This window comes from Danio rerio, chromosome 14 (genome assembly GCF_052040795.2).
Source record: "Danio rerio strain M-AB ecotype USA chromosome 14, GRCz13ab, whole genome shotgun sequence".
NCBI classification, from domain to species: Eukaryota; Metazoa; Chordata; class Actinopteri; order Cypriniformes; family Danionidae; genus Danio; species Danio rerio.
The window spans coordinates 27,563,705-27,591,586 of NC_141034.1; the positions used below are offsets into that span (position 1 = coordinate 27,563,705).

The 27,882-nt window shown below is 35.8% G+C and overlaps 1 protein-coding gene across 14 annotated transcripts in view; it reads left to right on the top strand.

Moving 5' to 3' along the window:
* Positions 1–27,882, top strand: part of enox2 (ecto-NOX disulfide-thiol exchanger 2) — a 403,572-nt gene that overhangs the window by 363,909 nt on the left and 11,781 nt on the right. For all 14 annotated transcript variants that reach the window (XR_015507402.1, XR_015507399.1, XR_015507401.1 and 11 more), the window contains 4 exons: positions 4,484–4,674; positions 16,180–16,320; positions 21,030–21,086; positions 23,906–24,011. Coding sequence is in view for 8 of the 14 variants with exons in the window: in XM_087281444.1 (XP_087137570.1) it covers positions 4,484–4,674; positions 16,180–16,320; positions 21,030–21,086; positions 23,906–24,011 (495 nt within the window). In the remaining 6 variants the exon portion in view is untranslated. The remainder of the gene's footprint in view (positions 1–4,483; positions 4,675–16,179; positions 16,321–21,029; positions 21,087–23,905; positions 24,012–27,882) is intronic.

A 27,882-nucleotide genomic window follows, 5' to 3' on the forward strand; every position in this document is an offset into this window, starting at 1 on the left:
AAATATTTCATACCTGCCAATAAAACGAGCAACCTGCATAAAGAGGAGGCGTGTCTTCTGATAACCCCTGTGCATTTTGTAACTGAATCAGAAACGCCTCCATCGTCACTGCAGCCCAACATGTTTGCTTTTATTTTCCCCCGGAGTTAATCAATGGTAACGGCCAAGTGTCCTCTGACAATAACTACAGTGCAGTGTGCAAATGGGAGCTGCTTTCTTTACTGTCAGCACCCCTGGGCAGCACAGGTCGATAGAGCTGCCTGCCATGTTGCAGAAGGTGAACCGGACGCTTTCTGGGGGCAGCGGCTTGATGAGACGGATCAATAAAAACGGCTTGCTTTCCTCCCTCTCTGTCCATGTCTCCATATCTCTTGTTCTCTCCCTTTCTGTTTCTTTCCCCTCTAAATCACACCAAACATGCTTGCAGACAAAGCACTGAATTGATAACATGGGAGATACGTTCATAAAGGATGCGTGTTTGTTTCCCGTGTGAATTGCCATTTTATTGTGCTTAGTCTAGCGCAGTGGTTCTCAAACATTTTTCATCAAGTACCACCTCGGAAAAAAATTGTCTTTGCAAGTCCCACTATAATGAGCAGTTTTGAAATACAGTAGCGTATTAGGTCTAGTAAAAACAGCTTAAGCTCTGTACAGTTTAAAAAAGAAATAACTCCTGGTTTGTTAGCACCTGGAAATGTTGCCTAGACCTCATAAATATAGGCTTTATGTCATCATATTCGTATATAAATCATTTTTGATAATTTCTTTAAATATATGTAGCATGTACATATTACATATTTGATTCATCCGCGTACCACTAGAAGGAAGCCTGCGTACCACTAGTGGTACACGTACCACAGTTTGAGAACCACTGGTCTAGCGCAACCGAACGGTCATTCTGCAAACTTCAGGGCCATCAAGATGTTGTTCATGCAGCAAAATGTGTACATGCAAACCAACATAGACCAAATGCAAGAATGTGAGTGACTCCAAAATCTCCATCCTAACCGCAGTGTTATTAGTATTAAGTTGTAAACTGTGGAATTCCATGCGCAAATAAGAACAGATTTCTTGTATCAGTCGTGGACAGTATTTGGAAAAGTTACTTTTGAAAGTAATGCATTACAATATTAAGTTACTCCCCCAAAATGCATTACTTAGTTACTTTTATGAAAAGTAATGTGTTATGTTGAGTTACTTTTCTCTTTCAGATTTGATCTTTATCAGAACTTGCAGGTGTTTTTCACCACTTTTTATAAAGAAAGCTCTGCATTTAACAACCACCTAAATAACCTACACCTTAATTTTCCTTTAAAAATTTTAGGATGATATTATATTTTAAGAACTTTCTGAGCCCTGAGCTATACATGCTGTATACTCTTGTTGCTACTCTTGTACGTTTTGTGTTATTAGTTAAGTAAATACACTGTCTATTAAGATAAAATCCAACACAGCCTAAGAGTAGGCTACAAACATAAAATAATTTATAATAAGGCAAAAACAAATTTTAAACCTTTAAAATGTTTAATAACTAAATGAACAGTAAGATGATAAAAACGTGCCGAAATCAAACTCAATCTTTTAACTTTATACATTGAATAAATTGCTTCACGTGGCCTTAACAAATGTGTAAATCATTTTCCAAAAGAGAAAAAATCGTACTATATTACAAAACATTAGTCTCTTTTACAGTAGACAGTGGCTTCTCAACAATAAAAGCAATAACCTTTTTTTTTCAGTTTAGTCAAATTAATTGTTTTTCCTGGAGAACATGAACTGATGTCAGTCATTTGTTGTTACGCTGCAGGTATTTGATGTTGTGTTTCTTGCAGTTGTCAAGAGTTTAACTTGCACATAATCTATACTTAACGACAATCCACTTCTTTGCTTGGATAAGTCCAAAATAACAAAAACCCATTGCAAAAATGTAAGTCTCCAGCCTGCCATTGTTTCTGTTTTACTGTGTGGAGTGATGACAGGCGATTCGCGAATGAATCATTTGTTTTAACCAAATTGAACAAAGTCGGCGTGAAATGGGTGCGTCTTCAGTAGGCTAAGTACTTTATTACTTACTTTTTAACTTGCCGAATATCCCTCTCTGACTCTAAATAAACCAATCTGCTGAGTTATTCAATTACTAGAATAGTACACTAACTCATCTGCTGTAAAAAAAGAGACCTAATGATGATGAGTGCGAACTAACTGTCTGTTCCCTCGCAGCACGCTCTCTCATTGAGTGTATAATTCAACCTGGCTAAGGTCATTTTTATTTCGCAATATATTTTTTAAAAAGCTGATTAAGCAAGATAAAAAGTAACTTGCATTACATTTTTCTAAAAGAAAATCAAATAATATAACTTTTTTTTAATAGTATGTTACTTTGGAAAAGTAATATTATAACATAACAAACGTTACCCCCAACACTGGTCGTGGAGCACAGCTCACATTAAAGTCATTTTCAAAAAAGTCAAAATGGTTAATGTGTGGGATCATCTTGAAGTCTGTTTAAGAAAAGCACTCAGCCTTAAATTACAATGACCGGATTCTGACACATCGAAATTCACCAAAGTTTTGTAAATATGATAAGAGTTTCCTAATGTCAAAACATAACATTTTAAAAAGTGCACAAATATAGTAAATTACAAACAATTTTGACAATAACAAACTGCTTCCCAGTACTTTTTTTCATTCTGTGACTACTCTGCTACCTGCCTAATATTCTGAATATGTCCCACAAGCTGCAATATTGTCATGTCTTTTGCCTGTTCGCTCATGTGAAGCAGCTTTGACAGTCTACTTTTTTATAAAGCGATAAAGACTTGATTTGATTATTGAATAAATTACACTATTTTTTTGACCAGTAATATCACTTTTCTTTACCATCTTGGATCACTTGTTGCGACAAACTCTGAGATTTTCTTCTTTATAAAGATCTACTAATCTTTAGTGCTTCAATTTGGCCAAAATGAGCTATCTTTAAAGGGGGAATTTTTGTGACACTTTAAAAACATAGAAAATTACATACAATTTTGACTATAATAAACTGCTTTTCAGTACTATTTTTCATTTTGCGACTACTCTGCCACTTGCCTGATATGCTGAATATGTCCCACAAGCTGAAATATTTTTTTGTCTTTTACCTGTTTGATCATGTAAAGCAAATTTAGATATGTAAAGCAGATTTAGAGTCTACTATTTAAAAAGTGCTAAAGGAAAAAAAAAGCCTTGATTTGACTATTGAATCCGCTACGTTTTTGACCAATAATATCATCTTAAACCACTTGTTGCAACACATTTTGAGATTGTCTTATTTATGAAAGATCTAATAATCTTAGTGCTTTAATTTGGCCAAAATGAGCTATCTTTAAAGGGAGAATTTTGTGACAGTATAAAAATATAGTAAATTGCATACAATTTTAACTATAACAAACTACTTCCCAGCACTTTTTTATTATTTGACTACTCTGCCACCTGCCTGATATGCTGAACATATCCCACAAGCTGAAATATTTTCTTGTCTTTTGCCTGTTCGCTCATGTAAAGCAGCTTTGACACTCTACTTTTTTTAAGGGCTATTGAATGAAATTCGCTAGGTTTTTGACGAGTAATATCACTCTTCTTTACCATCTTAGATTACGTATTGCAAAAAATTCTTAGATTGTCTCCTTAATGAAGGATCTACTAATTTTTAGTCCTTCAGTTTGGCCAAAATCAGGCATCTTGTCATGTTTCAGAACACAGAGTTGAGACAGGGGATGTGTTTCCTTGCTGACTTCAGACTCCGTTCATTCAGTAGCTCAACCTGGCTTTCCTTATCTTCCCCGCACGTCACTCAGAAGCTCATCCTCTCGCTCTTCAGAGATGCATAACCAAAGCTCCTTCATCAGCCTGGCGATCGGGCGCCCAGCTGTTCCTCCCTCTCCTTACCCAATCTTTAGGGACACGCTTCTCGGCATAATCCCGTTATCTTCTCCCGCTAGATACAGAGCAGAGGTGACGTCTCTGATCATCGAGCTGTTAAGGAAAAGCTGAATGACAGAACGTCTTGGTGTGAAGAACCCTTTTGCGTCAGTTTTAATTACAGCCATTTGATAACAATGCCCATGGTACATTAAGTCAAGAATTAAGTAATACACTTTCTCTCCATTTAATCCTCTCTAATTAGCCTCTGAAAGCCAAAGGAACGCAGCAGTGGTACTGAGGGTCCTTTCATCTCAGTCCATCAGCCAAATTCTCCAAGCGGCTTTTGAGGAACACTGTTATCCTCTGCCATTCTCCATCTTTCATTTTTACTCTTATGAGGGTGTACCGCCGCCACATCGTGACTTATTACTCTGCACAATACGCCTAATACGCGCCTCTACTTTTTTTGCTCCGTTATTGTTTTTTTACTCGCCCATGTGTCTCTGTCTGCTTATTTCCCTTTTCCTGTCGCCAATGCAATTGTCATTTTTCATATCTCCTCAACCGTCTGCCCTCACAGGGCCGCTGGCTCAGGTGGAGGCTCTGAAAGAGGAGAACGACAGTCTGCGGTGTCAGCTGGATGCCTACAGGAACGAGGTGGAGCTTTTGAAACAGGAGCAGGGTAAAGCGCAGCCCCAGCGCAGCGAGGAGGATGCCACCCGCCAGCAGCAGCTCAGCTTCCTGCAGCAGGCTCTGCAGGGCATGCAGAAGGTATGCAAACAAAAAAAAGTGTTGTTGTCTTGTGTACATTCAAAAATATTTAAACTTGTTCTCTTGTTTTATTATTTTGATATTTCAGTTGACATGAAATGAAAATCCACACTCCTCTTTTGAGAGAATTTTATTCAGTTTTAATATAAATGTTTTGTCCATCCAAAAATCACCTCAAATGTATATTTATTTTTATTTGTTTATTATTATTATTATTATTATTATTATTATTAGTAGTAGTAGTAGTAGTAGTAGTAGTTTTAGTAGCAGTAGCAGTAGTATTAGTAATATTTTATTATCATTATCATTATTATTATTATTATTATTATTATTTAGGTTTGCTATAATTTTCAGAAATATTTATGACTGCCTTACAAATTATGAAAAGACAGAGAGAATAAAGCCTATGGGCTTAAACAAATGTAGCTTCATGCATTGTTTTACTTACATATTTTTCAAAAAACAACAGATTTTATTTTTTATTGAAAAACGAAAGTACTAAACTAAAAAATACTAGAAAGACTACATCAAGATAGGATTCAGAAAGATGATCAAAATTACGGCTGGGTGATAAAATCTGTATTGTTATTTATTGAATGAAAACCATTGTCAATAACGATAAAAAAAGATTTGGTATGTAGTTTTGGTGTGAAGGCTTTAGTTTTATTAAAATGTGGCTGCTGAGCGCTCGCTTTGGATGTAATATCAATAAGCTTAGGGTTTAAGTTTGTCATTTTCAATGGAGATGTGACGCGTGCATTTTCCAGGTACACCTAGTTTAAAAGCATCTGAACTTTTCCAAATATCACAAGTGCACCTGGATTCATGTAAGTAGAACTAACCAATCTGCTTCACACTTCTTGTGGAATATACGCATTTTCCACAACGGTAGACTAATTACCTAAGACAAACACAGCGCACCCAAACACTGCAGTGCCTTTTACTTTCCTCCATAAACTTATAAATACTTACCTCTATAAACCATAAAAGCAATGGTTTGTCCGTTTGTCATCTCCTGAGAAAACAGTTGATAGTCTCCTAGTTACAAGAGACACTATTGAAAATGGTAAAGGAAAGCATGCGCTCGCACTTGTCACTTCAGGTCAGAATAACAACACACGCAAAAATGAGTGGCGTATAGCAGCAGTGAAGAGATTGTAAATAAAAAATCACTTAAGGATGTCGCCCGAGTGGCTATTTGGGTTCTTTTCATGTGCATCCCAGCCACTAGCTCTCCATCTGAAAGATTTTTTTTTAGCGTAGGAGGTAATATAGTCATTCAACTGCACAATTTGTAATGTTACAGTATGTAAATAATGATGGTTAATTCCTTTACTTAAAAGCTCAGTTTTGATTATCATAATTTGTTTTGTTTTTGTTTTGTCAAGTTGAGTTTACTTCAACTTGATTTACTTCATTATTATTATGGACACCTTACAGATGTTGATCTACCTTTACCATTGCACATACTTTGTAACATTTTATTCATCAAATTTTAGAGTCTAACACTTTTTTATTTTATTCTAAAGAGATCAGATATTTTGTTTAGATATTTTTTGTTTTTGACCATTAAAATAGCCTCAGTAATGTTGGTAAAATAAAATAAAGTGTTTTTTAATAAAAAAATTGTAATATTCCAAAATTCATTGTTAAAAGCATATTCAACAATTATCAATATGGAACAAGCCCTAATCAAAACGGCCCTAATCAAAACATAGAGTCCATCAACACCTCCAAGCACTGCTTAGTAAAAGTCCTTTTGTGTGTTCAAATTTTTTATTTTATTTATTTATTTATTTTTTTTGGCATTTTAATTATCAGGTTGTTAAATTTTTAGCTTGCTTTTATTACATATTGCTTGTTTCTGCTTCTTGTGAAGACTTGAGAGATTTCAGAAGATGCATAACAGCGCCCCCTACCATATAATAAATACAAGAATAGGTTGAGAGATAATTCTGCCAAGCATTATGTCAAAATTCTTTTAAAAATTCCATCCGAGGGAAAGAGTTAAACTATCCATTTAGTTTTCACCCTCAGGCCATCCAAGATGTAGGGTGACATTTTGTTCAGTAGAACATTAAAAGAGTTTTTAGCTGATTGTGGTTATAAATGTAGGTGATTCTTATGATGCAAGTCAATGGCTTCTGGCAATTTTAGAGTAAAAAACATATACAGGCAAAACAAAATGAATGCCTGTGGCTCCTGATGAAACAAAGAGGCCTCATGAAGCAAACCGATTGGTCTGTGAAGAAGAAACTGAACATTATTTTCAGCATTATTATCTTTAATCCACAATCTCAGCAAGACATCCTGAGGGCGTTCATGACAATCTGGAGTGCAAGCTTCAAACTTACACGAACTGATGCTGAAAATGACAAATCTCCTGAATAAGAAAATTATTTTTGCAATGTTGAACTTCATGAAGAGCTGCTGGAGGTTTTTGAAAACAAGCTTGTCAGTGATGTGGCACTGTAAAGATCTGTGTCAGTAACCAGAAAGTTGTCATTTTTAAAACCAGCATGTGGTGATCCATGTGCCGTCACTCATCAACTGTGTGTTTACAATCCCACACACCTACTGTTTCCTCACTCTGTGAATACACTGTTGTTATGTGTAAGAGTTTTTATAGCAGTTTAACAGCAGGGAGTCCTGAGCTGAAACACTTGTTTTCTACAGATCATCCAGGTCATCAATCACACACACACTAACAAGGCAATAAACACATGAGGGTTACAGCATATAGAATGGAAATTTAGTTTGCACAAAGTGTGTCCTTTCCCATCCCATCCTTTCATCTCCATTATCAAATGTTATTTCATCTTCTTTTGAGCACCGGGGATATTTTTAGAACAGTCTTATGTTATCATCTTCTTTTCTTCATAGTTATTCACTACTCAGAGTGACCCAGAGTTCTGAGAGTGATTCTAAGTAACATTGTTTTCCTAAACCATAACACAAACTTGGGTTAAATCGTTGAGCCCTCTTTAATGTACCTGTATCTATAAGGAGACCTATTTTCCCAGGAGAATCAGGTTTTATCCTGTATTATTATTTTTTTCAGAACATTCTTCCTTTCTCAACACTAGTAGTCTTTTGTCATGCAAAAAAAGCCTAATCAGTGGTAGCCACTCTTGTCATTGTATATTTTGAATAGCAAAATTACTATTCAATCACATTTCCATATTGATCAAGCTGCAGTTAGCGATGGCGGGACCTATGCCATTTTTGTGTCATTGATAAAGTGCGCAGAGGACGTGAAGTCATACGCAAAAGCAATTTACTACAGTTATATCAAGATACAAATACAGTATTGATCAACATTAGAATATATGTATCGAATCTCAAATAATCGCTAAATCGAAGTGCCTTCAATAAAGCATCTTGGTAACTGGTTTGAATAACCAATATCAAAGACAAATTCTTGAAAACTCTTATATACTTTTCAAATTTACTACACTTTCGTTATGTTTCTGGCTGTTTTCGCCCCATTGACTTCTGTTAAAATGACATCCAGCTGTGGTGGCAGGCCTTTTACAAAGATCTTTTAACTACCTATGGCATTATTTTAATGACAAATGTCAGGAGCACAGAATTATAAGTTGAGATCGCATTTATGCAATACGAGGATGTGAATCTTTTTGCTTGTGAACCGGTTTCCTCTGTTCATACACAAAACTTCTTGCACGCCCTAAAGTATATGCTGCTCAATCACAGGTCACGCGCTCCCAAATAAACACTTGTGATTTACTGCATTTATGTAATGACTATGTCTTTAACATTTAATAATTTTGCTAGTAATATTTGCGTCCTAAAGTAAAGTGAAACAGCTATAAACTCTAGCAAGTCATTGTATCCAGAACCATAAACCTTTATTATAGGTAAAGTATAATTATGGAAACTGTGTTCCTCATAACTGAACTTTGTTTTTGCTGCCCTCACGCATTGCGCAGCCCTGTCAGTCAATCATTCAGTAAGCATGTACGGTTAAAGGGTTAATCAAATAATGCAGCACAACTACAATTACAGAAATGTTTGCTCTGCTATAATTCACATACATTTTATATGTTTTGATGCGATTATAACCCGCTATATAAAAAACAGCAGCAACTTTGAATAAGAAGCTGTAATGTAGACGTGGCAGGGATGAATTTTGGTGGGGCGCCCCACCATGGAAGAATGAATGTTAGTTAGTTAACTTTATTTGTCCCCGTAGAGAAATTTCATTTGCAGCGTACACTCAAAGAGAAATCTGACATTTTACATTTGACACATATATAAATAAATCATATATGGTACCCCTACTCTAAATCAATATGCAGTCTACTAGCCATCAACTGCTACTGAGGGAGGAGGAATTTAAAAACGTATTTACTTAAGTAATTACAACAATCTGATTGTAACAATTGAAAGGTGTTTGATAAAGGATGTCTCTCATCATTGACAATCATAATCACCCAAGAGTAGATAAAAAAACAATCCCCAAAAGCACTTAAGGCTTAATCATTTCCCATAACGTAAATTGTTTATGTATCTTTTCATGTAAAATATCTTACTCTGGACTAGGGCTGTACAATCGATGAAGCAATAATTTTAGCATTGATATCCACACGTCACCAAGATATGCAATGTTGAGTCTGCATTATAGTTGAGCAGGAGCTACAGAATTGTATTCAATCACTGTATTTATACAGAATTGATATGATTTATGCCAAAAAAAAAAATCTTACTTCAAATGTTTGTCTTGTTTCTTGTTCAAATATCTACATTTTAAAGTGAAAATAGCATTATTACACTCACTTTTAGCTTGTTTTAAGGAAAGACTTTTAATTTTGACTCATTTCTTCTGATGGTAAAAACAAAACAAAAAAATGCACTTGCTCTAAGAATTTGTTTGATATTTGGACTGGAAATGATACAAAACAAAGTAAGAAAACCATTCTTTTTCTACTGTGGTTATTAAATTTATTGACCCGAATACTGATAGGCTCCCCAGAAAACCATCTTGTAAAACTGTGTTCATATCACAATATTTACTGCAGAAAAATAAAATATTATGCATATAAAAATAATATGTCATGCAGTCCTACTCTGGACAGAACTAAATAAAAAAAAATAATAACATGCATGCTGTATGATCTCTCTTATTTTGTTCAAATTAATCACATTTTCATCAGTTCTGGTAGTGTTTCACAAATTTTCAAGCAGCACTTTATGTATCCATCCTGAAACATCTGATCACCATATGTCTATCAATAAATGTCTTCATTTGCATCCTGTAATCCCAGCACATACAGATGTCCCACACGTCTTTGACCCTGCCACCTTGGCGTTATTAAGCCATGAAGGAGACTCTTTCTGAAAGGGACGTTTGTCTCACTTTGAAGGTGTGTGCTTCCCGCTAATGAGCCCTAATGGGATTGCACATATTGAACATTGCTGCACCATGAGATGAACTCGCTGCACGAGTCACATGCGAGGCGTACGCTGAACGATTTGTTTGAGTTTAGAAGCTGAAGTGCTCACTGATCTCAATCCAGCCCTTAAAGACGGCATGTTATTCTGTTGCATGAAGTGAGCAGCGCAGGCCATTTCTCACAGTTGAATCAGTCTGAAATGGCATGTGAGGCTGTGGAGATGTTTTCGCTCCTGCTACTCAGAGTGTGTTAAACTCACCCTCCAACTGATTTATTCATGAGGAGCAGGGCATGAAGAAAACAAAAAGGTTACATGAGCGCAGTTTATGTAGCTCCAATCGCTCCTGGCTTTTGAATGTTGAGCAGGATCAGTAATGAGGAATCAGAGCGGTGTTGAGCAGCTCGTGGCGTCTGTTTTATTAGGTTTGTCAACAAATTAGCATGCTTAGAAACTTAGAGCATTTAAGGTGACGCATTGTAAGAAAGATTTTAAGTAATTTGCTTTCACAGTAATACCAGAGTCATTTGTGTTACTTCTGTATGTGTCACAATCACCAGCGATTTAAATCTTGCAGATCGCTGGTAAAAACTCAGGTAAAAACACAGATCGCTAAAGAATTACAAATCTGCCGTTACATGGACCACAGATCCAGTCATGCACCACACACACACCTTTTCCGGTTGTCCGCTGATTGTCAACACATGCAGCTGAAGCTGTTATGAACTGTCATAAACTGATTACAAGAACTATCATCAGTGCTGAGTCTTGTTAAACTGTACTGTAAACATTACGACAGGTTCCCTTTCCCATGTCTTGCCATGTTTGACCCTCGCTTTGTTTTATTGTTTATTCCTATCTGCTGCCTGCCTTTGACCATCCGCCTGTTTAAGACCATGACTCTGGATTGTCCATATACATCTGTTTAGTCCTGTGTTGACCAATGCTTGCCTGACCATTCTCATAATAAATCCTGCATTTGGATCCGCACCAGCGTCCCCCTCACATTACAGAATATTATATAGAACGCTTCCCTAATAACAAATAAATAAATAAATGCAATACAATACAATGCAAAAAAATAATAGTAAAGTTGAAAAAATATGCTTATTTACATGTTCTTAAGGAATCTCTAATTCTACCCAAGGCTGAATATATTTTATTAACTATATACTGTTATAGCAGAAATATTGTGAAATATTTTTACAATGAAATATACCATTTTTAAAACATTTTCATCCATTGATAAGAAATATCATTGAAAAAAATTGTAAAAATATTCCTTGAGCATCAAATTGTACAATGTTAAAAATAGTAATTCCTCGTGTCTTGTAAGGGGAAACCGTAAAGTATTATAATAATAGCAAAACATAACATTTTTAAATAATAACATTTATTTAAATTAGAATTGTATTTCTTTTGTTGTTACTTTTTGATCAGTCAAATGCATTCCCATGTGCGTATTTGTATAATGGCAGTGCTTTTTTATTTTACATTTATTTTATTTTATGCAATTTAATTATTATATATTATTTTATTATTCTTGATTATTTTATTTTGAGTCATTTTATTTATTTGCTGTTTATTTTTTATATTATTTATTTATTGTATGTATTACTTACAGTTGAAGTCAGAATTATTAAATCCCCTGATTTACTAGCCCCACTGTTTTTTTCTTTTCCCTAATTCATGTTTAACAGAGATTTTTTAAACACATTTCTAAACATAATAGTTTTAATAACTCATTTCTATTAACTGATTTATTAGATTTTTGCCATGATGACAGTAAATAATATTTTACGAGATATTTTTCAAGACACTTCTGTACAGGACATTTAAATGATTAACTAGGTTAATTAGATTAGCTAGGCGGGATGGGGTAATTAGGTAAGTTATTGTATAACGATGGTTTGTTCTCTAGACAGTCGAAAAAAATAAGCTTGAAGGGGCTAATAATTTTGAGCTTAAAATGGTTTTTAAAAAATTTAAAACTGCTTTTATTTTAGCCAAAATAAAACAAATAAGACTTTCTCCAGAAGAAAAAAATATTATCAGACATACTGTGAAAATGTCCTTGCTCTGTTAAACATCATTTGGGTAATATTTGAAAAAGTTGCTGAAGTCTTCCTTTCGCACTTGCGATTTTTTAAGGAACTTTTTTGGTTTGGTGCGTCAATCTTGTCAATGCTATTATTCAAAAAAGGTATCACACTGAGGTATCAAACTGTGTCACACTGAGGAAGGCATTGTGCAGAAACGTCTGTGTCTTTTAGTCACCCGTAGAATGTAAGAGAAAGAAAAAAATAAAAACAGTACAAAGCAATTAAAAAAATTTAAAAAAAAATTAAAAGCGGGGCTAATAATTCTGACTTTAACTGTATGTAAAGTTATTTACCCAATTTTCTGTCTAAAAACTATAAAACTAATCACTCATGGTAATAACAATCAGTGTTGGGTATGTTCCTTTTAAAGAGTAATTAGTAACCGTTACTAGTTACTTCTAACAAATAGTAACTGAGTTACTTCATTTTTAAAGGGTAACACTTTATTTTGATGGTACATTTCAGTATTAGTAGACTGTCTGCTACACTCTACTAATACTCAACCTGCACTACAATGTTTGGCAAATGATGGAAATGTACTCTGTCTAGGCCAATAATCACTTTCTCAGTTACACCACGTTCACAGACACACCGATCATCATCACTGGTTAGGTATGTGTCCCGCCCCAGCCTCGAACAAACACACCCACCCCAGAGAAAGAGAGGTCCTATGGCTGAGAGAGACGCTGCTCGCATGAAAACCGGTTCAGTGTCCTCAATTATAGTAATATGTATTTTATTGTCAATAACGGTAACGGCTTTGTAACGGGGGAAACTGCAATTTATTTAATTACTCATTACTGAAAAAAGTATCAACGCTAGTAACGCCGTTTATTTATAGTGCCGTTATTCCCATTACTGATAATAATAATAATAATAATAATAATAATAATAATAGCACACTCCTCAATAAGTCAAACACCTTGACGTATAACACTATATGACACAATGCACAGCAAATTATATCAACACATTTGGTCCTTTCTAGTAAGATTGAGCAGTAATAATACATCACATCCTCTTAATATATGAATCATTCTTATGCTGATAGACACATCCTTTTATTTTCTCATTTACATAGATTCAGTCCGGCAGACACACACACACACTACTGCTGATATTGGCCGTTGGCAGCTCAGAGCTTGGGTGTGTGTGTATCCAGCTTTGGATTTAATCAGTCCCTCACCTGCGCCGCTACAGACATACAAACATCCTCAAGGCACAAAATCTATTTACTCGTCTCCGACTGAAATGCACACCGTCCAAATATTTTCCCTCTCCTTTCTGAATGTCACTGGCACGGCACCTCTGGAGGTCGGGGAACAGCTGTCATATCAGGTGCAGATTGTTGAAACGTCTTTATGAGCTGGAGGTAATCAAATAAAGCCTTATTCAACACAGTCATAACACCTGAGATTGAATTATTTGATAGCAAGCCTAGTGAATAGTCAGCATAAGATGGCATATTTGGCCATTGTATACTGTCTAGGTCAAGGATGTATACAGTACATAATACGTAATGTTATCTATGTGTTAGTGCTCCCATTTAGCTCAGTAGCCGTTGCTCTAAGACGTGTTGTGAAAAAAAAAAGTGTAGGATTTACTTTGCAACAATTTGCACTTAAGAAATTTTACAAATATTTTCACCATTGAGATAAAAGAGCAGCTGCTGTTGCCAGAACTTCACCATGGAAAATATGGCAGTGGATATTGTAGTTGGATTTAAAGGGATGCCTCTGCTGTGTCAATACTGTCAGTCAGTTTAGCCATGTCAGTGTGAGCCTGAATTAGATATAAAATGAAAAGGACACAGCTGAACCTCATGCCTCTTCTCAAATAAAACCTTTTTTATTGCATAACAAATCTGTGATCTCATTTACCCGGATGTATTTTTTCGTAGTCCCCAAACATTGTTTGCTGTAGGCTTTGCTAAGCTTACAATGTGAAAGCCATTGTCTACGTTTGCAATGAACTTTGAGCATATTACTCTCAGAGTTGTTGTTTTTGCTCACACAGCTACATTACACATCAACTAAAGTTTAAAATATGATATCATATTGGACCACTCCTTTAACATTGTTTTAGTTTTTTAAAAAAAAACTGTGTGATACAATGTCAAAGCTCATCACAAATAGCTTTTCTGAAAAATTAGAAAGTATATTATAGTTTATAGAAAATACACATTGTCACATACCCACAACTGATCATAGCACACAAAACATAAATAATGCAACAAACATTAATTTAACGACATAACATTTAGACCAAAGTCATATTGTGGGTTACTGAGGAAGAAAAAAAAATAACAAACAGTTATTTTAACAGAAAACTTCAAATGTTACACATAACACAGGGAATTCTGGGGATGTCAGTTTATAGTTATTCACCATAAATAATAACAAAACTTATAAGCGGTAATGCATTTTTTGTGATTTGACGCAAAGATGATATAATAGATTTATAAATCCATATAAATGTTCATATGTTTTTTTTTTTATCTAAATATTAAAACGTTTTTAAGGATTTAAGATTATGATGACCTTTAAACATAGCAGTCTTGTGAAAAGGTTCATTGTAGTTTATCCACATTTCTCCTTATCAGATACAAGTTTATCCTAGCCAGTTTTGCGAATGTATTTCTTTGCTGTGATTTTCAAAATTAATCTTGGCAATGCCATTAAACATTTTTTTAATTTGATATTCCAAAAACTTGCATAAAAATAGGTGGAAGGAAACAGCTATTTACTACAACCACAGTCTGCCTTTCACTCTATGTATTTTAGTAGTGGCCAACTGGCGATTACAGTATGTACTCACTATAGCCAATGTTGAAGCTAATTTGGAACTTTGTGAGTGTTCATTTTGAATCCTGCTGGCACAAATAGTATCCTGAGCTAGGATGTCAGAGGCAGCAGACCTTGAAAATACATTTCACACTTTTAAGAGCCCTGCAAAAAAAAAAAAAAAAAAAAAACATGGGCTCTGCTTGACTTAAGTTGCTTTAGAAATAATCAGAATGCACTGCAACTTTTGAATGACCAATGTTTTTCTTGGTTAAAATGATAGAGTTATACTGATTCATGCTAATCAATTGCTCGGCTTGGTTGTTAGCGAAACTTTTCATTTAAAAGTAGTTTGAATGTGAGTTTTTGTTAATTAATTAAATGTTAATTCAATAACAAGTGGATGATGCGACCATAAATATTGATCTAAATAAATCTAAAATGTTTTGAGCTTTTCCACTTTCAATGATCGCAGATATAGTTAAAAACAAGATTGAATAGCTTTACTGACTAAACACGTGATCATTATTGGTCATGTTGTAGGAAAGTGCATCTAAACAAGGTATTAGTGTAATTACTAAAATACACTGTAAAAAAAATACTTCTACTTAATTTATGAATATTTTATAGTTAGTTTAATTGAAAAAAACCTAATTATTTATTTTTTTTCAAGTTGATCCAATAGTAAATTTTTTCCAGAATTTTGTACATAATTGCAGTTTCCATCAGCATCCTGAATTTGTTTGCTTTCCCACTCACTCATAAGCCACTTAACACATTTTTGATAATTTACGAGCACTTCTGCTAAAGTCATAAAGTTAAAGTGATGGAATAAGACCCTATTCACACAAACGGGTATTTTTCTAAACCACACTTTTTTTTCTACGCGGTTTCAGTGTTCGTCCATGCGAAAATTGTATTCCATTATTGTAGAATGTGGTTGTGACATGCTAGCGGAAAAATGTGCACAGCCGCCTGCATTTAAAACGATTTCATTGACGCACATTGTAGGACTACACAATGTCATTATATTACATACACAATAGCCTAGGTAGGTCTACATTGACATCCCTGAATGACGTCTGGAAGCAGATACTACTCCTTCTGTGCACAATGATAAACACTGAAGGGGGAAACCATCAGGTACTCTACTTTGATGATGATTAACCTCATGAACATCATTTGCCTTTCGGATGTTATTTCTCTAGCAACTGCTCAAGCTTCGCGAGGATCTGAAACAGAGGGAAATGGAGCTGGAGAAGAACTCAGAGGAAAAACAACAGCTCGAAAGCCAGATCCAGACCCTGAAAGATCGGATTCAAGCTTTTCCCACATCACACGCGCTGCCCGTGAGTAACAGATGTCTGTCTCTCTGTCTGGAGCTCTTCTGTTGTGTCTTTGTTCTTTTAACTCTGTCTGGATTCGGTGTGTTTTGTCTGATGAGGAGGAAAAGGAGAGATGAGACGGCTGTCGGTTTGAGGACGGTGTGTATTAATGAGTCTGTCCTGCTGAACGCTCTCCGGGGATTCAGATCAGAACAGCAATATCTGATTCCCCGCGCTCTAATTAAAATAACATGAGCTCCGGATGAGTCCCGGTGTTGGAAACAAAATAAAACAGTGTGAAATTCTTGCGTTAGGCTCTCTATTTACAAGGACGCAGTCATTCGAATGCCGTTTATTAAGACAAACGTTCAGAGATTTGACCAAAATTATGCAGTTGGGGTGTTTTTAAATAATGCAGGTAATGTGTTTTGAACAGTGTCAATGATCTTTTTTATTAATACAAAATAAATGGCCACTAAAGTACATTAATAAATTAAGTCTAATATATAAGCATATTCATGGCTATCAGCCAATCAGATTCAAGAACCAGACAGAACAGTTGTGTTGTCGTGATAGAGAATTTTCAGTTTCTATATTTACGATCTATAGTTAAAGTTTGATATAGTTAGAATTATTGTACTCTAGATACTATATTTAAGATGCTTTTATTCATACCAATGTTATACTTATAACAAAATACTTCAGAAAGATTCTTGGACACGCTAACATGTTGACAAATATGCAGCATTAAGAGCAGAAAATGCAAAACAATCCACTATATGGTCCTCAGTAAGGATTTCCAGTCTTCAGTAGCATCAGCGCATGAATTCTCCAGCACTGGCTGCAGCAGACACTAATGAAAACTAATGGCACCTCTGTAGCTCCAGCACACATTCGCCACACCAGCGGCGACGACAAGCCTCTTTCAATTAACCGCATGTCACCACCGCTGTCTCCCACACAGCTCTTATTCACGGCAACCTGACCACTGCGCTGCTCACGGCACTATTCTGTACGAACAATCCGTAAAACTCTCCAAATATGAAACTTAGAAAAAGTGACATTTAAATCAGTTTCAAATTGAACTTCCAAAAGGTAATGGCAATTTGAGAAGGCTAAACGGTGCACGCCCAAAAATGTGATACCCTGTTATCTTGTTCAGACAGATGTTGTTATCTCTGTTTTTTTCCTTATCTGGTACTGTGGAGCGCATCGTTTTAGGTTAAGTTTGGGTTTATCACCTCCAAGACTAATCATTTTGGAAATGGTTGGCCGGCTACTCATAATTCCGAGCAGGAAGAGAAGGAGCAAAGTCTGCATGTGGTACGGCAGTGAGTCGGGTTTGATTGGCACTTGGCGGGTGAATTTATCTGGGCACCACTGATCCGTGCTGAAGGAGAGTTCAAGGCATCAGCATGTGCACTGATGAATCACCTGAGACAGACTCATTAATGGAAGAAATGAAAATCAATTTGAACGCAGCCGTTTCTCCTATAGATCTGTGGCCATCGCTGGCGAGAGCAGTTTATTGTTTTCTGCTAGATGAATGCGTCGTGGATGTCGTACATCAGCCTGGACGTGCACGTCTCAGTGTTTGCTCTTCCGTCTCCTGCTGTGATCAACTTTATTAATCGTTTTCTTCCAATCCTAGAATGACTGTCTGAGATTTGTAGAATGTCAAAAAACAGCTCGCTGCATTAAAAAGGAGTACAATCACCAGAGATCTTTTACTCAAGTTTAATGCTAAATTAGCATATTTTCTGGTATACAAGTTCTTTTTTTAAGGTGCCCTATAGACTATTTTGAGGGATGTAAACAACAACAATGTTCACAACATATTTCCTGGTTTACATTTTCAATTTCTATAACTTCAGAGAATCAAAAAGAGCCACATATGGATAAATAACGTCATGATAGTTGTTTTAAGTTATGATTGAATTGCCTCTTGTTACCGTTATGAAATTGTTTGATAACAAGTAGAAATTGTTCATGGGCCAATGACATCACCACATTAAAATGGTCTATAATGAAAATCTGGGTATTCTAAGGCATAGTGGAATAATAAAAGATCAGTATATGGAAAGGAGCATACTGTGAGCCTCAAACACCACTGTTTCCTTGTTCTCATGTAAATTCCTTAAGTGTAAAACCCCTGTGGACAACGGTCCAATCAAAGAACAAAACCAACTGGGATGGAACTCACGGTCCACACCTTCCGCATTTGCATGTATGCTTACTTTAGGTCATTCATCCAGACCTGACAAGCAACAGACAACACAACTCATATGCAACTCTTAGATCATTGAAAAGCTCTGAAATCATTAATATGCATGCCTTAACAGTGATAATTTTCCTCCCTTAGTTATAACCATATATTTTACTTATTATGGGGGACTTTAATTTTAAAAACAAGCACCAAACTGTTTGCGTTACTGGACAATAAGAGCACGAGACATGTTTCAAACGCACATCAGGATGCAAAATGCAAGATTTACAGATTACATATTTATTCACAATTACTCCGAACAGGCAAACCCTAAGATTAGTTACATCTTTTGTTAATTTTTTAATGTTCATTGTGAAATTGGATGCGTATGCTTCAACACATGACGATGCTAAATTGTGTCAAATCACTGAGCTCAAATGTCTTCTGTTCATGTAGAGGTTGATATTAATTCCTGGCTGTGTTTTCTTTGACTATAGTTATAAAATACAATGCGACACATCTTTATCACTCTCTTTTGTCAAGTCTAATTATAATTTAGCCTTTACCCACAACAGATTTGGTGAGCTCAATAGTTTAACGTCACTCTGATTGGTTTTATATTTCTCCATGTACATTATGCTGTGTGTGTCTGTAAGAGCGTCAGAGCGGAGCTCATTGATATTCACGATGCTAAACATATATGGTCAATCATGGATCTTCTAATTCTATGGGTACTTTATAGAGTAATAAATTAGCTCATGAAACCATTTTTTGGAGATTTTTTGTTCTTACCAAAGCCATGAACCTACTATGTAGATATCAGAGAACAATTTAACTTAATTAACCAATGCAGTATATGGCACCTCTAATAATCTGAAATGTGCTCTGACTTATATTGTCAAGCATTTTTTACACTGCACATGTGTTTGTATGCTGAATAAGAGAGTTGGGTTGGTGGTCTACAGTGCATTTGTCAGACTTCTAAGAAAATACTGCTGATATAATAATTATGACCGATGTTGTTTTTTGTGTTTTGGGGTTTTAATCGATTAAAATGCCTAAATGAGTTTTTTTTTTTTTTTTTTTTTTCATTGATCTGCATGCAGAGTAACAAATGTATTTAGTGGTGTATTCATTTTTGTTGTCTTCTGTGAATCATATTATGAAATGCATTCATTTTTGCCCTAAGAAAACTAAATTAAACAGTACATAATCCAATATAAAAACAGTAACTGAAATGATTTATTTAAATATATGTATAGACCATTTCAAGGTGGTGATTTCATTGGACTATGAACATTTCCTGCTTATTGACAAACTATTTCATATCTTTAACAAGAGGCAATTCAGTCATAACTTGATGTTATAACGGCTATCGTAACATTATTTTTTAATGTGTGGAACTTTTTGGACTCTCAAAAGCTATGGAAATGTAAAACAGAATATTATACGTCAAGACCATTGTTATTGTTTACATCCCTCAAAATGTTTTTTTTTTTAATTAATGCTTCAAGTAGAATATTTAAAATCAATTATGTACACCAATGCTTTTTTTAAATTTACTGTAAAATGTGACCTTGTCAGATAATATGGTAATCACATTAATTTGTATTTGTTTATTATGTTTTATATATTGTAAGTAAATTATGCAAATAAAACTTTCTTTTTCATTAATTATTTTACTTCTCTACCCCGTTATTTTAATTTAAAATGATACAACTTATTCAATTATGTAGCCAAAGGTGTACATGCTGTATATTGTCTGTTCTAAAATATAAATGATTCATTTTAACAGACTTGAAAGCTGAAGCTATCTGCTTTAATACAAAGCATTTGCATGTTATGAAGAAAATGTTTTTGGCGCTTGCCCCTCTAAAACTTGCCACAGGCGCTTGCCAATATTGTCATGATTTTTATTTTTTAATATATTATTATATTTAGCACCTCCAAGGCCCTCTGTATGCCCAGAGTCTATAATACTCTGCCATCGAGATATGGTCTTGCTCTTTCAAGGGATTTCTCCACCTGTTTTATCATCGCCAGAACAAAATCAGATCACTTCCAAAAGTAATAACATGCCTCAGCTCTACAAGGCGAGTGATTTGAGATATCGTTCATGTATGTAGCCCAGATGGCGCTAATCCAAAGTTTAATACTTGGATTTGGGGTTTGTTCAAATCCCTCACCACAAGCACGAGCAATAACAATAGTGCTGCTTGCCTTGGCGAATGCCGCTAAATATTCCGTCAGCATCAGGTTGCGTTACTAATCTCAGCAGAGCGGCTTGAAACGGCTGCCGATTAAACCGCGCTTCATTAGAGTTTCATTGAGCAGGACAAATGCTGCGGAGCTTTCGCTGCTTATTTGGCATTTGCAGAAATCCATTTGCAAACCTGACCTTCAACTCTCGCCGTGTCAGGCTTGTGATTTTACTTCCTGGCCTGCGGTTTGTCTAGTGTGAACGGTGTGTGTGAGTATGTGATATATTACTCGCTGACAGCTCTCTCTCATTCTTTTAATTGACTAGCTGGAGACGGCCGAGCGGGAGGACAGAGGCGGCGATGAAAGTGCAAATCACGCCAGCGTAAGTGGCAAACGCTGCTCTTCATTTCTCACTCTTGTCCACACCGTCACTCCTCATCACACTTCATATTGGCACATTCCAGCAGAACAGGACACTTTCAGTGCTTTGGGTTCACCAAAACACAACAATAGAAGCACAAATAGAGCAAAAAAGTGTTTTATATACTGAGATGTGGATATTTTAGACAAAGAAATAACACGTTTGGGGAGCAATTTTACTGTTACTGTATTAGCTTGCATTTTGGCTGTTTATTAGTCTATATATTATATCTGAACAGCATATTAATGCTGGACCAAATTCTATATAACATACTGTAAATATGTCACAAATCTACCCTTAACCTGTCTACTGTCTAACTAACTATTAATAAGCAGTACTTTTAAAAAGAAAGCTGTATTTAATAGTGAAAAGAATTTATTAAAAAATAGCTTCAATGAAAAGCAGAATGTTTTAAACTCATGAAGGCAATGTTTACACTAGTTTTCATTTTAAAATGTATACACTACCTGACAAAAGTCTTGTCGCTGATCTAAGTTTTAGAAACAAGAAATAATAACTTGACTTCTAGTTGATCATTTAGTATCAGAAGTGGCTTATATGAAAGGCAAAGGCCTCTAGATTACGCTTATTTTACCTAGATAAAATATGATTATGGATCTGGACTCCCAGAGTTCATCAAGTTTCTACGAATTCATCATGAGTGCCTCAATAATGTTCATGTCTGATGACTGGGCTGGCCAAACCTGGAGCACCTTGACCTTCTTTGCTTTAGGAACTTTAACATGGTGGCTGAGATATGAAAGGGAGCGCTATCCTGCTGAAGAATTTGCCCTCTCCTGTGGTTTGTAATGTAATGGGTAGCAGAAATGTCTTGATACTGCAGGCTGTTGATGTTGCCATCCACTCTACAGATCTCTTGCATGCCAAACTTGACTGATTTCTGTGAGAATCTTGGGTCCATGCGGGTTCCAATAGGTCTTCTGCAGTATTTGTGATGATTAGGATGCAGTTCAACAGATGATTAATCAAAAAAATCTACCTTCTGCCACTTGTCCAAATGATCATCTAGATGTCAAGTTATTATTTGTAGCTCTTACAAACTGGGATTGATGACAAGACTTTGTCAGGTAGTATGGGTTTTATTGCAGTTACACCTGGCATCTACACTATTCCGGCATCTTCAGCTTAAAGAATCAGAGTATTTTGAAAACTGTTTTCTGGAATATTGTGTAGCATTCCCTGATTTGTCATGCCCCACTCACATGATCATTACACAACTGTAGACAGCAAGTATGGATGGCGGCAAAATATTTGCATCCCCATAATTATAATAATAAAAAAATCTAAATAGTCATTTTTGTAATAATACTTTTTAGCTTTGTTTTTCAGATTATTTAAAAATATGATTTGGTCATGTGACAAACAAGATTTCAGCAGCCATTATTTCAGTGTAGAGTCACATGATCTTTTAAAAATCTTGTACACTACCGGTCAAAAGTTTGGGGTCAGTAAGATTTTTAAATGTTTTAAAATAAGCTTCTCCTGCTCACCAAGACTGCATTATTTTTATTTAAAAACACAGTACATATTGTAAAATTGTGAAATGTTATTGCACTATTAAATAATTGTTCAAAAGTAGTTGATAATTTAATTTAATAACTTATTCCAGTGATTTTAAAGATGCATTTTCAGCTACATTACTAAGTCTTTATAGTAACATAATTTTTCAGAAATCACTTTAATGTTAATTATTATTATTAATATTGTTAATAAAAAAATAATAATAATAAACAAAAACATGAATAAAAAAAAATTGACCTCAAACTTGACCAGTATTGTACAATTGACGATGGTTTGTTGAATCCAAAGTTCAAAAGAACAGCGTTCAATTTGTTTATTTGCATAGTTGATCTTTGTCATCAATATAAAAGTCTTCTTTACTATAGAGTATTTTTAAGTATCTTTTTAATTCACGATATTCAATATTTACTTAGTATTCCTATTGCCATTGATGATTGGATTTGGAATGAAAAAGATTTAAAATTGTGTCCATGGCAGTTTTAAATGCTCCTAAAAGGGTTGTGAAACCCTGATAAATATTTGGGAAAATGGGCTCATGTAATATTTAGTTTCACCCCCTGATGTTGACTGTTGAAGATTAAAGTGACAACTGAAGGTTAAAGTGAGTTCAGCCATAAAGAAAAATTAGCTGTTAATTTGCACACCCTCAGGTCACGAAAGATTTACTTCACTAGAACACAAGCAAAGATTTAAAGCTAAATTTGTGGTCTTTGGTGATTCATAAAAAGCAAGTAAACTGATTATATATGTTTTATGTCTGTATTAAACAAACACACAGAAACACACACACACACACTCACAATAAACACAATATGTAGAGCTATCTCTTTATGGCCTTTTATTCACTGACTATTTATTGGGGGAAAACAATTGCAGCTCCTATTCATCCATCCTATTTTGCACCCTATTCATGAAAAGTGTCTGTTATTCTCCTCTTCTCTCTTCATCCTTTTGTTCCTTCCTCTCTGTTGCTCTTTCTCTTTGCATTTTCCCTTCTATGCTGCACTCTACACCCCTTCTGTTGTCCCATTTCCCCTCCTCCATCCTCTCGCAGAACATGACAGATCATTACAGGCCAATCGAGCGCAGGAGAACTTTATTTGTCGCAGGATAAATCACTCTGACACAACTGGGCGACGAGATTGCAGGCCCGTCAGAGGCCCGGGGTAATGAGAGGAGGAGCAGAGGGCCTGTGAGAAGAAAACAACTTTCTTTTTTGTTGTTTTTTCCCGCAATAGGAAGCTGCGACGACGGCGGTGGTGTCCTGCAGCCAGGAGAAGGAAAACCTGCCAGAAAAAGGTCCCCCCAGTCCGGTGAAGTCAGAAAGAGAGGCTCTGCTTGTCGGTGAGTGTCAAGGGACCACAATACAGGCAATTGGAAGCTCTTTTCACACTTTATCTAATCAGACAGAAGGCTGTAAAAAAAAATCCACTTCTCATTATTTTCATCATCCACAGCTATCTCTGCAAGGGTGCAGGTGTTAATTGCCTGACCAAATGAGGCTCAAATGAGTCACCTCGGATGCGTTTTAATGAGGAACTTTAACATGTTATTCACAGCACACCCAGAAAGAGTGAAAGACAGAGAGTCGTGCCAAAATTGACGGTCAAAAAAACTCGTCTAAGTAGACAGCTCGCAGTACTTTGAGAAACAGTTAGAAAAAAATAATAGGATGATAGAAGAAATAATTGACTGTGTTGCATTAATAAAAATCAATGCACATCCGGTAATGTGGCCAAAAAGTGGAAGTGCCTCAGAACTTCAATTCAAAGGCTACGTTCACACTGCAGGCCTGAATCTGATTGTTTTGCCCACATGGAACTCAGATCTGTTTTTTTCTTGACAGTGTGAACAGCCCAAACCGCATGGAATCTGATCTTTTTAACTAAGATTTGTGCCACTTTCTTATGTAGTATTAAATCAGACACAGATCTGATGTTATGCAATGCGAACGCAATGTGAACGGTTATGTCGGATTTTATGTGATTTTTTTATATAATCTTCGAGCGTCTACTCCTCAGCAGCATAGTAGAATAGTAGACACAGGGGGGCAATTACTTTACCACAGAAAGTTGATTGTTCATTTTGAAAAATAATTTGAAGGCAAAACTAGTGCTTTTTAACCAATCTGGTTAACGATTGGGGTGCAGGTTGATCGCAAAGCTGAATAGTGTCTGGGGGGGGGGGGGGGGGGGGGGGTACGAGGGTACAGTGCCAGCGTCGAGGGTAAGGAGAGGACATTTTTATTTTAAGGATGAACTTTCTCTCTGAGAGAAAAAAAAAAAGAGCAGGTGCTCAAGCACCCAAACTCCCCTTCTGAACGTGTCTGTTGTTTATAACAAAGTGAAATGAAATAACTCTGCAAACAACTCCGTCTTCACAGTTTAGTCTGCGGCTGCTCATTAACCCTTGATGAGTTCACTACACCAATGGTCAGAAAGATGCACACCGCGCTTGTCATAAATCACAGATGATCATGTATTTTCAATTACAAGTGAATTATTTTAGGTTTTAAATACACATGTTCTTCTATGTTTTTGTCTTGTTTTAAGTCAACATCATTGAAATGGCTCAGATTGCTCAAGATAAATAACATGTGTATTACTGTATGTCATCCCGTTAATCTCTTATCCACATTATTGAAAAACTCTGAAGATAATATTGATGAGGAAATAAACTCTAATAGACAATGAAGTCACGTAAAAACAAATGCAAAATACATTGTACAAGATAATACAGAATATTCACAACTTTCCATGGTATTTGGATTCCCAGATAACAACCACTAAAACTAATAACAGAGGCTCATCTGGGTATTCGGAATCCTCTTGACCCTCAGCGAACATGTTCACATCCATATTTAAATGTTTATCTGTTTTGTGTCATCTTGTAAGGCTGCATTTACACTGCAGATCCTGATGGTCATTCAGATTTTGTGACTGTATCTGATTGGTTTTTTGACCAGCTTAAATCATCTTTTAAAAGTGACTCGTATCTGCTTGCCTGCATTTACACAGCACACGGCAAAGGTGCAATGGCCAGGAAAGAAATTATAATAAAAGATAAAAGAGTGCCCTTTTCTCTGTTCCTGTATTAAATCTGTTTGCATGGTTTCTTTTTTTATTATTCTTTTCAACAAGTTGTTTTACTAGAGTTTATGACAGAAAAGTTCTCATTTGGCCATCTTCTTTTAATCTAGGCTTTTTTAAACTAGTAGGCATCTTATTGTCATGTCCATGGCGTGATTTATGCACATGTGCAATAGTTTTATATTAGTTTATATTGGGTACGTGGTGGATATTGTGCACTCTCTCTCTCTCTCGTTAACATGCTTAAATACTTGTGCTATATGACAGTATAAACGTCTTTTTAGTCCTCGTATATGAGATTTAAGGTTTGCGACTCTGCTGAAGTCTGTTCTGAAATGAAAGTGTCAGACTTGATGTCATTCGCTATGGTTTATAATGACGCATGGCTCACCTTGACAGGTGAAAAACCGATCTACTGTACCTGCTTACACTGCAGACATAAGGGCACAGATCTGTTTCATATTAGATCAAATTTCACATATGAACAAGGCCTGAATCTGATTTGAGTTAATCAGAATCCATGTGATTTTTTTTTTCCTGCTTACACACGTACATGGGCCATATCCCATCTGTGCCACATGGGAGAAAAAAATGAATCAGAATTGAGTCACTTGAATCAATTGCAGTGTAAATTTAGCCTAACTGAATAACACCTAAATTAGTGTATGCTCCATATAGCCATTTTCATTTGTCAGCTTTGTTTTTAAAAGTATTCATATACTATTATGACTCAAAACAATGTTTTGTGTCAAAATTTTACGTTTTTTGGCAAGTAGCCATGTAATATGCTGGAAAAGGCAATGGTGTAGATACGCTCTTGACATCCCTAGAGCGCATGCATTGAACAGCACAAATTCTGTTTCACTTTTAAAAACATGAATAAAGTACATAAAATATAAAATAAACACTTATAAATGCAAATAACATCCTGTCCCATGCTGCAAAAGTCAATTTACATGATTTTACTGCAGTCTGGCTTTGATGAGGTATGAATGTAGAGTAATTTAGAGATGTGTGTGATGCAATTTAACTTTTTTATCCTGATTAGGTTTTGTTTTTTTTTTCATAGAGGCCAGAATTAAAACTGAATTTTGATTTAACAGACTTGGTTAAAAGTATTGCGTTGAACTGTAGGTCAAGAGTTGACGGTGCATTACTTTATTTTGAAGTTGAGTAAATTATTGGCAGGGACATTTCAGTAATTGGTGGATATTGGTGGGGACATGTCCCCTCTGTCCATGCCAATATACCCTTGGGATAAGGTACATCCAAGTGGTTGTTATCGTAGAATAACGTGCAACATGCTTATCAGCAGCCCAATGTGAACTGGATTACATGAAGTAATCGGTGTCACTGAAGTTAGCATAAATATTTCTTCACTAGATAGGGTTCTTAAAGGGTTTAAGAATTTCATCAGGGCATTGAATGTCATTCAGCCTTTGACAAAGATACTGAGGAAGAACATATTGTTTTTACAGTGTGGTTGCCATCCCATAAGAGGAAGATATAATCCAGATGTGTAAGTGTGTAGTAAAGAGCACTCATCATTCTCTTTGTTGTGTACAGTAATTGGCTTGCCACAGACGTTTGGCACAGTTGTCGAGGTTTTTATTTGTATTTTATTTGGCTTATTTGCCAGTCCAGTGACCGGAAAGAGTGCTGACCGTGCTGTTGTCCGGCACATTGCACTCTGATGAAGAAAGCAGCTTCAGTAACCTCTAGTGGAGTATGTGCTGGTTAACTTTCCATGAGCCTCGCCGTCAGCCTCTTTTGTTCCATCAGATCAGTTTCAGTTCATGCTGTGTTTGAGGTGGAGCTCCTGTCAGACGCCAAGCCTGCATCCAGACATAATGCGGTTGAGAAGTGCATTGTGATAGTGCTTTCTTGTAGTAAATGAAATGTGGTTTTGGAAGCAGAGAGAAGCCACATCACATGACAGCATCTGATCCGCTCCATACGGCAGCTGTTCTAAGCTGCCAGACTGTTTGCTATCGTTCATCCACTTTCACTCACTCTGACCCTGTGCAGCCTATGTGGATGCTAATGGCCCATTATGTTGCGATATGATGAGCCAATCATATGACATTAAACTTGAAAGGTGGTTTTGAAAGTACTACAAGATCAAT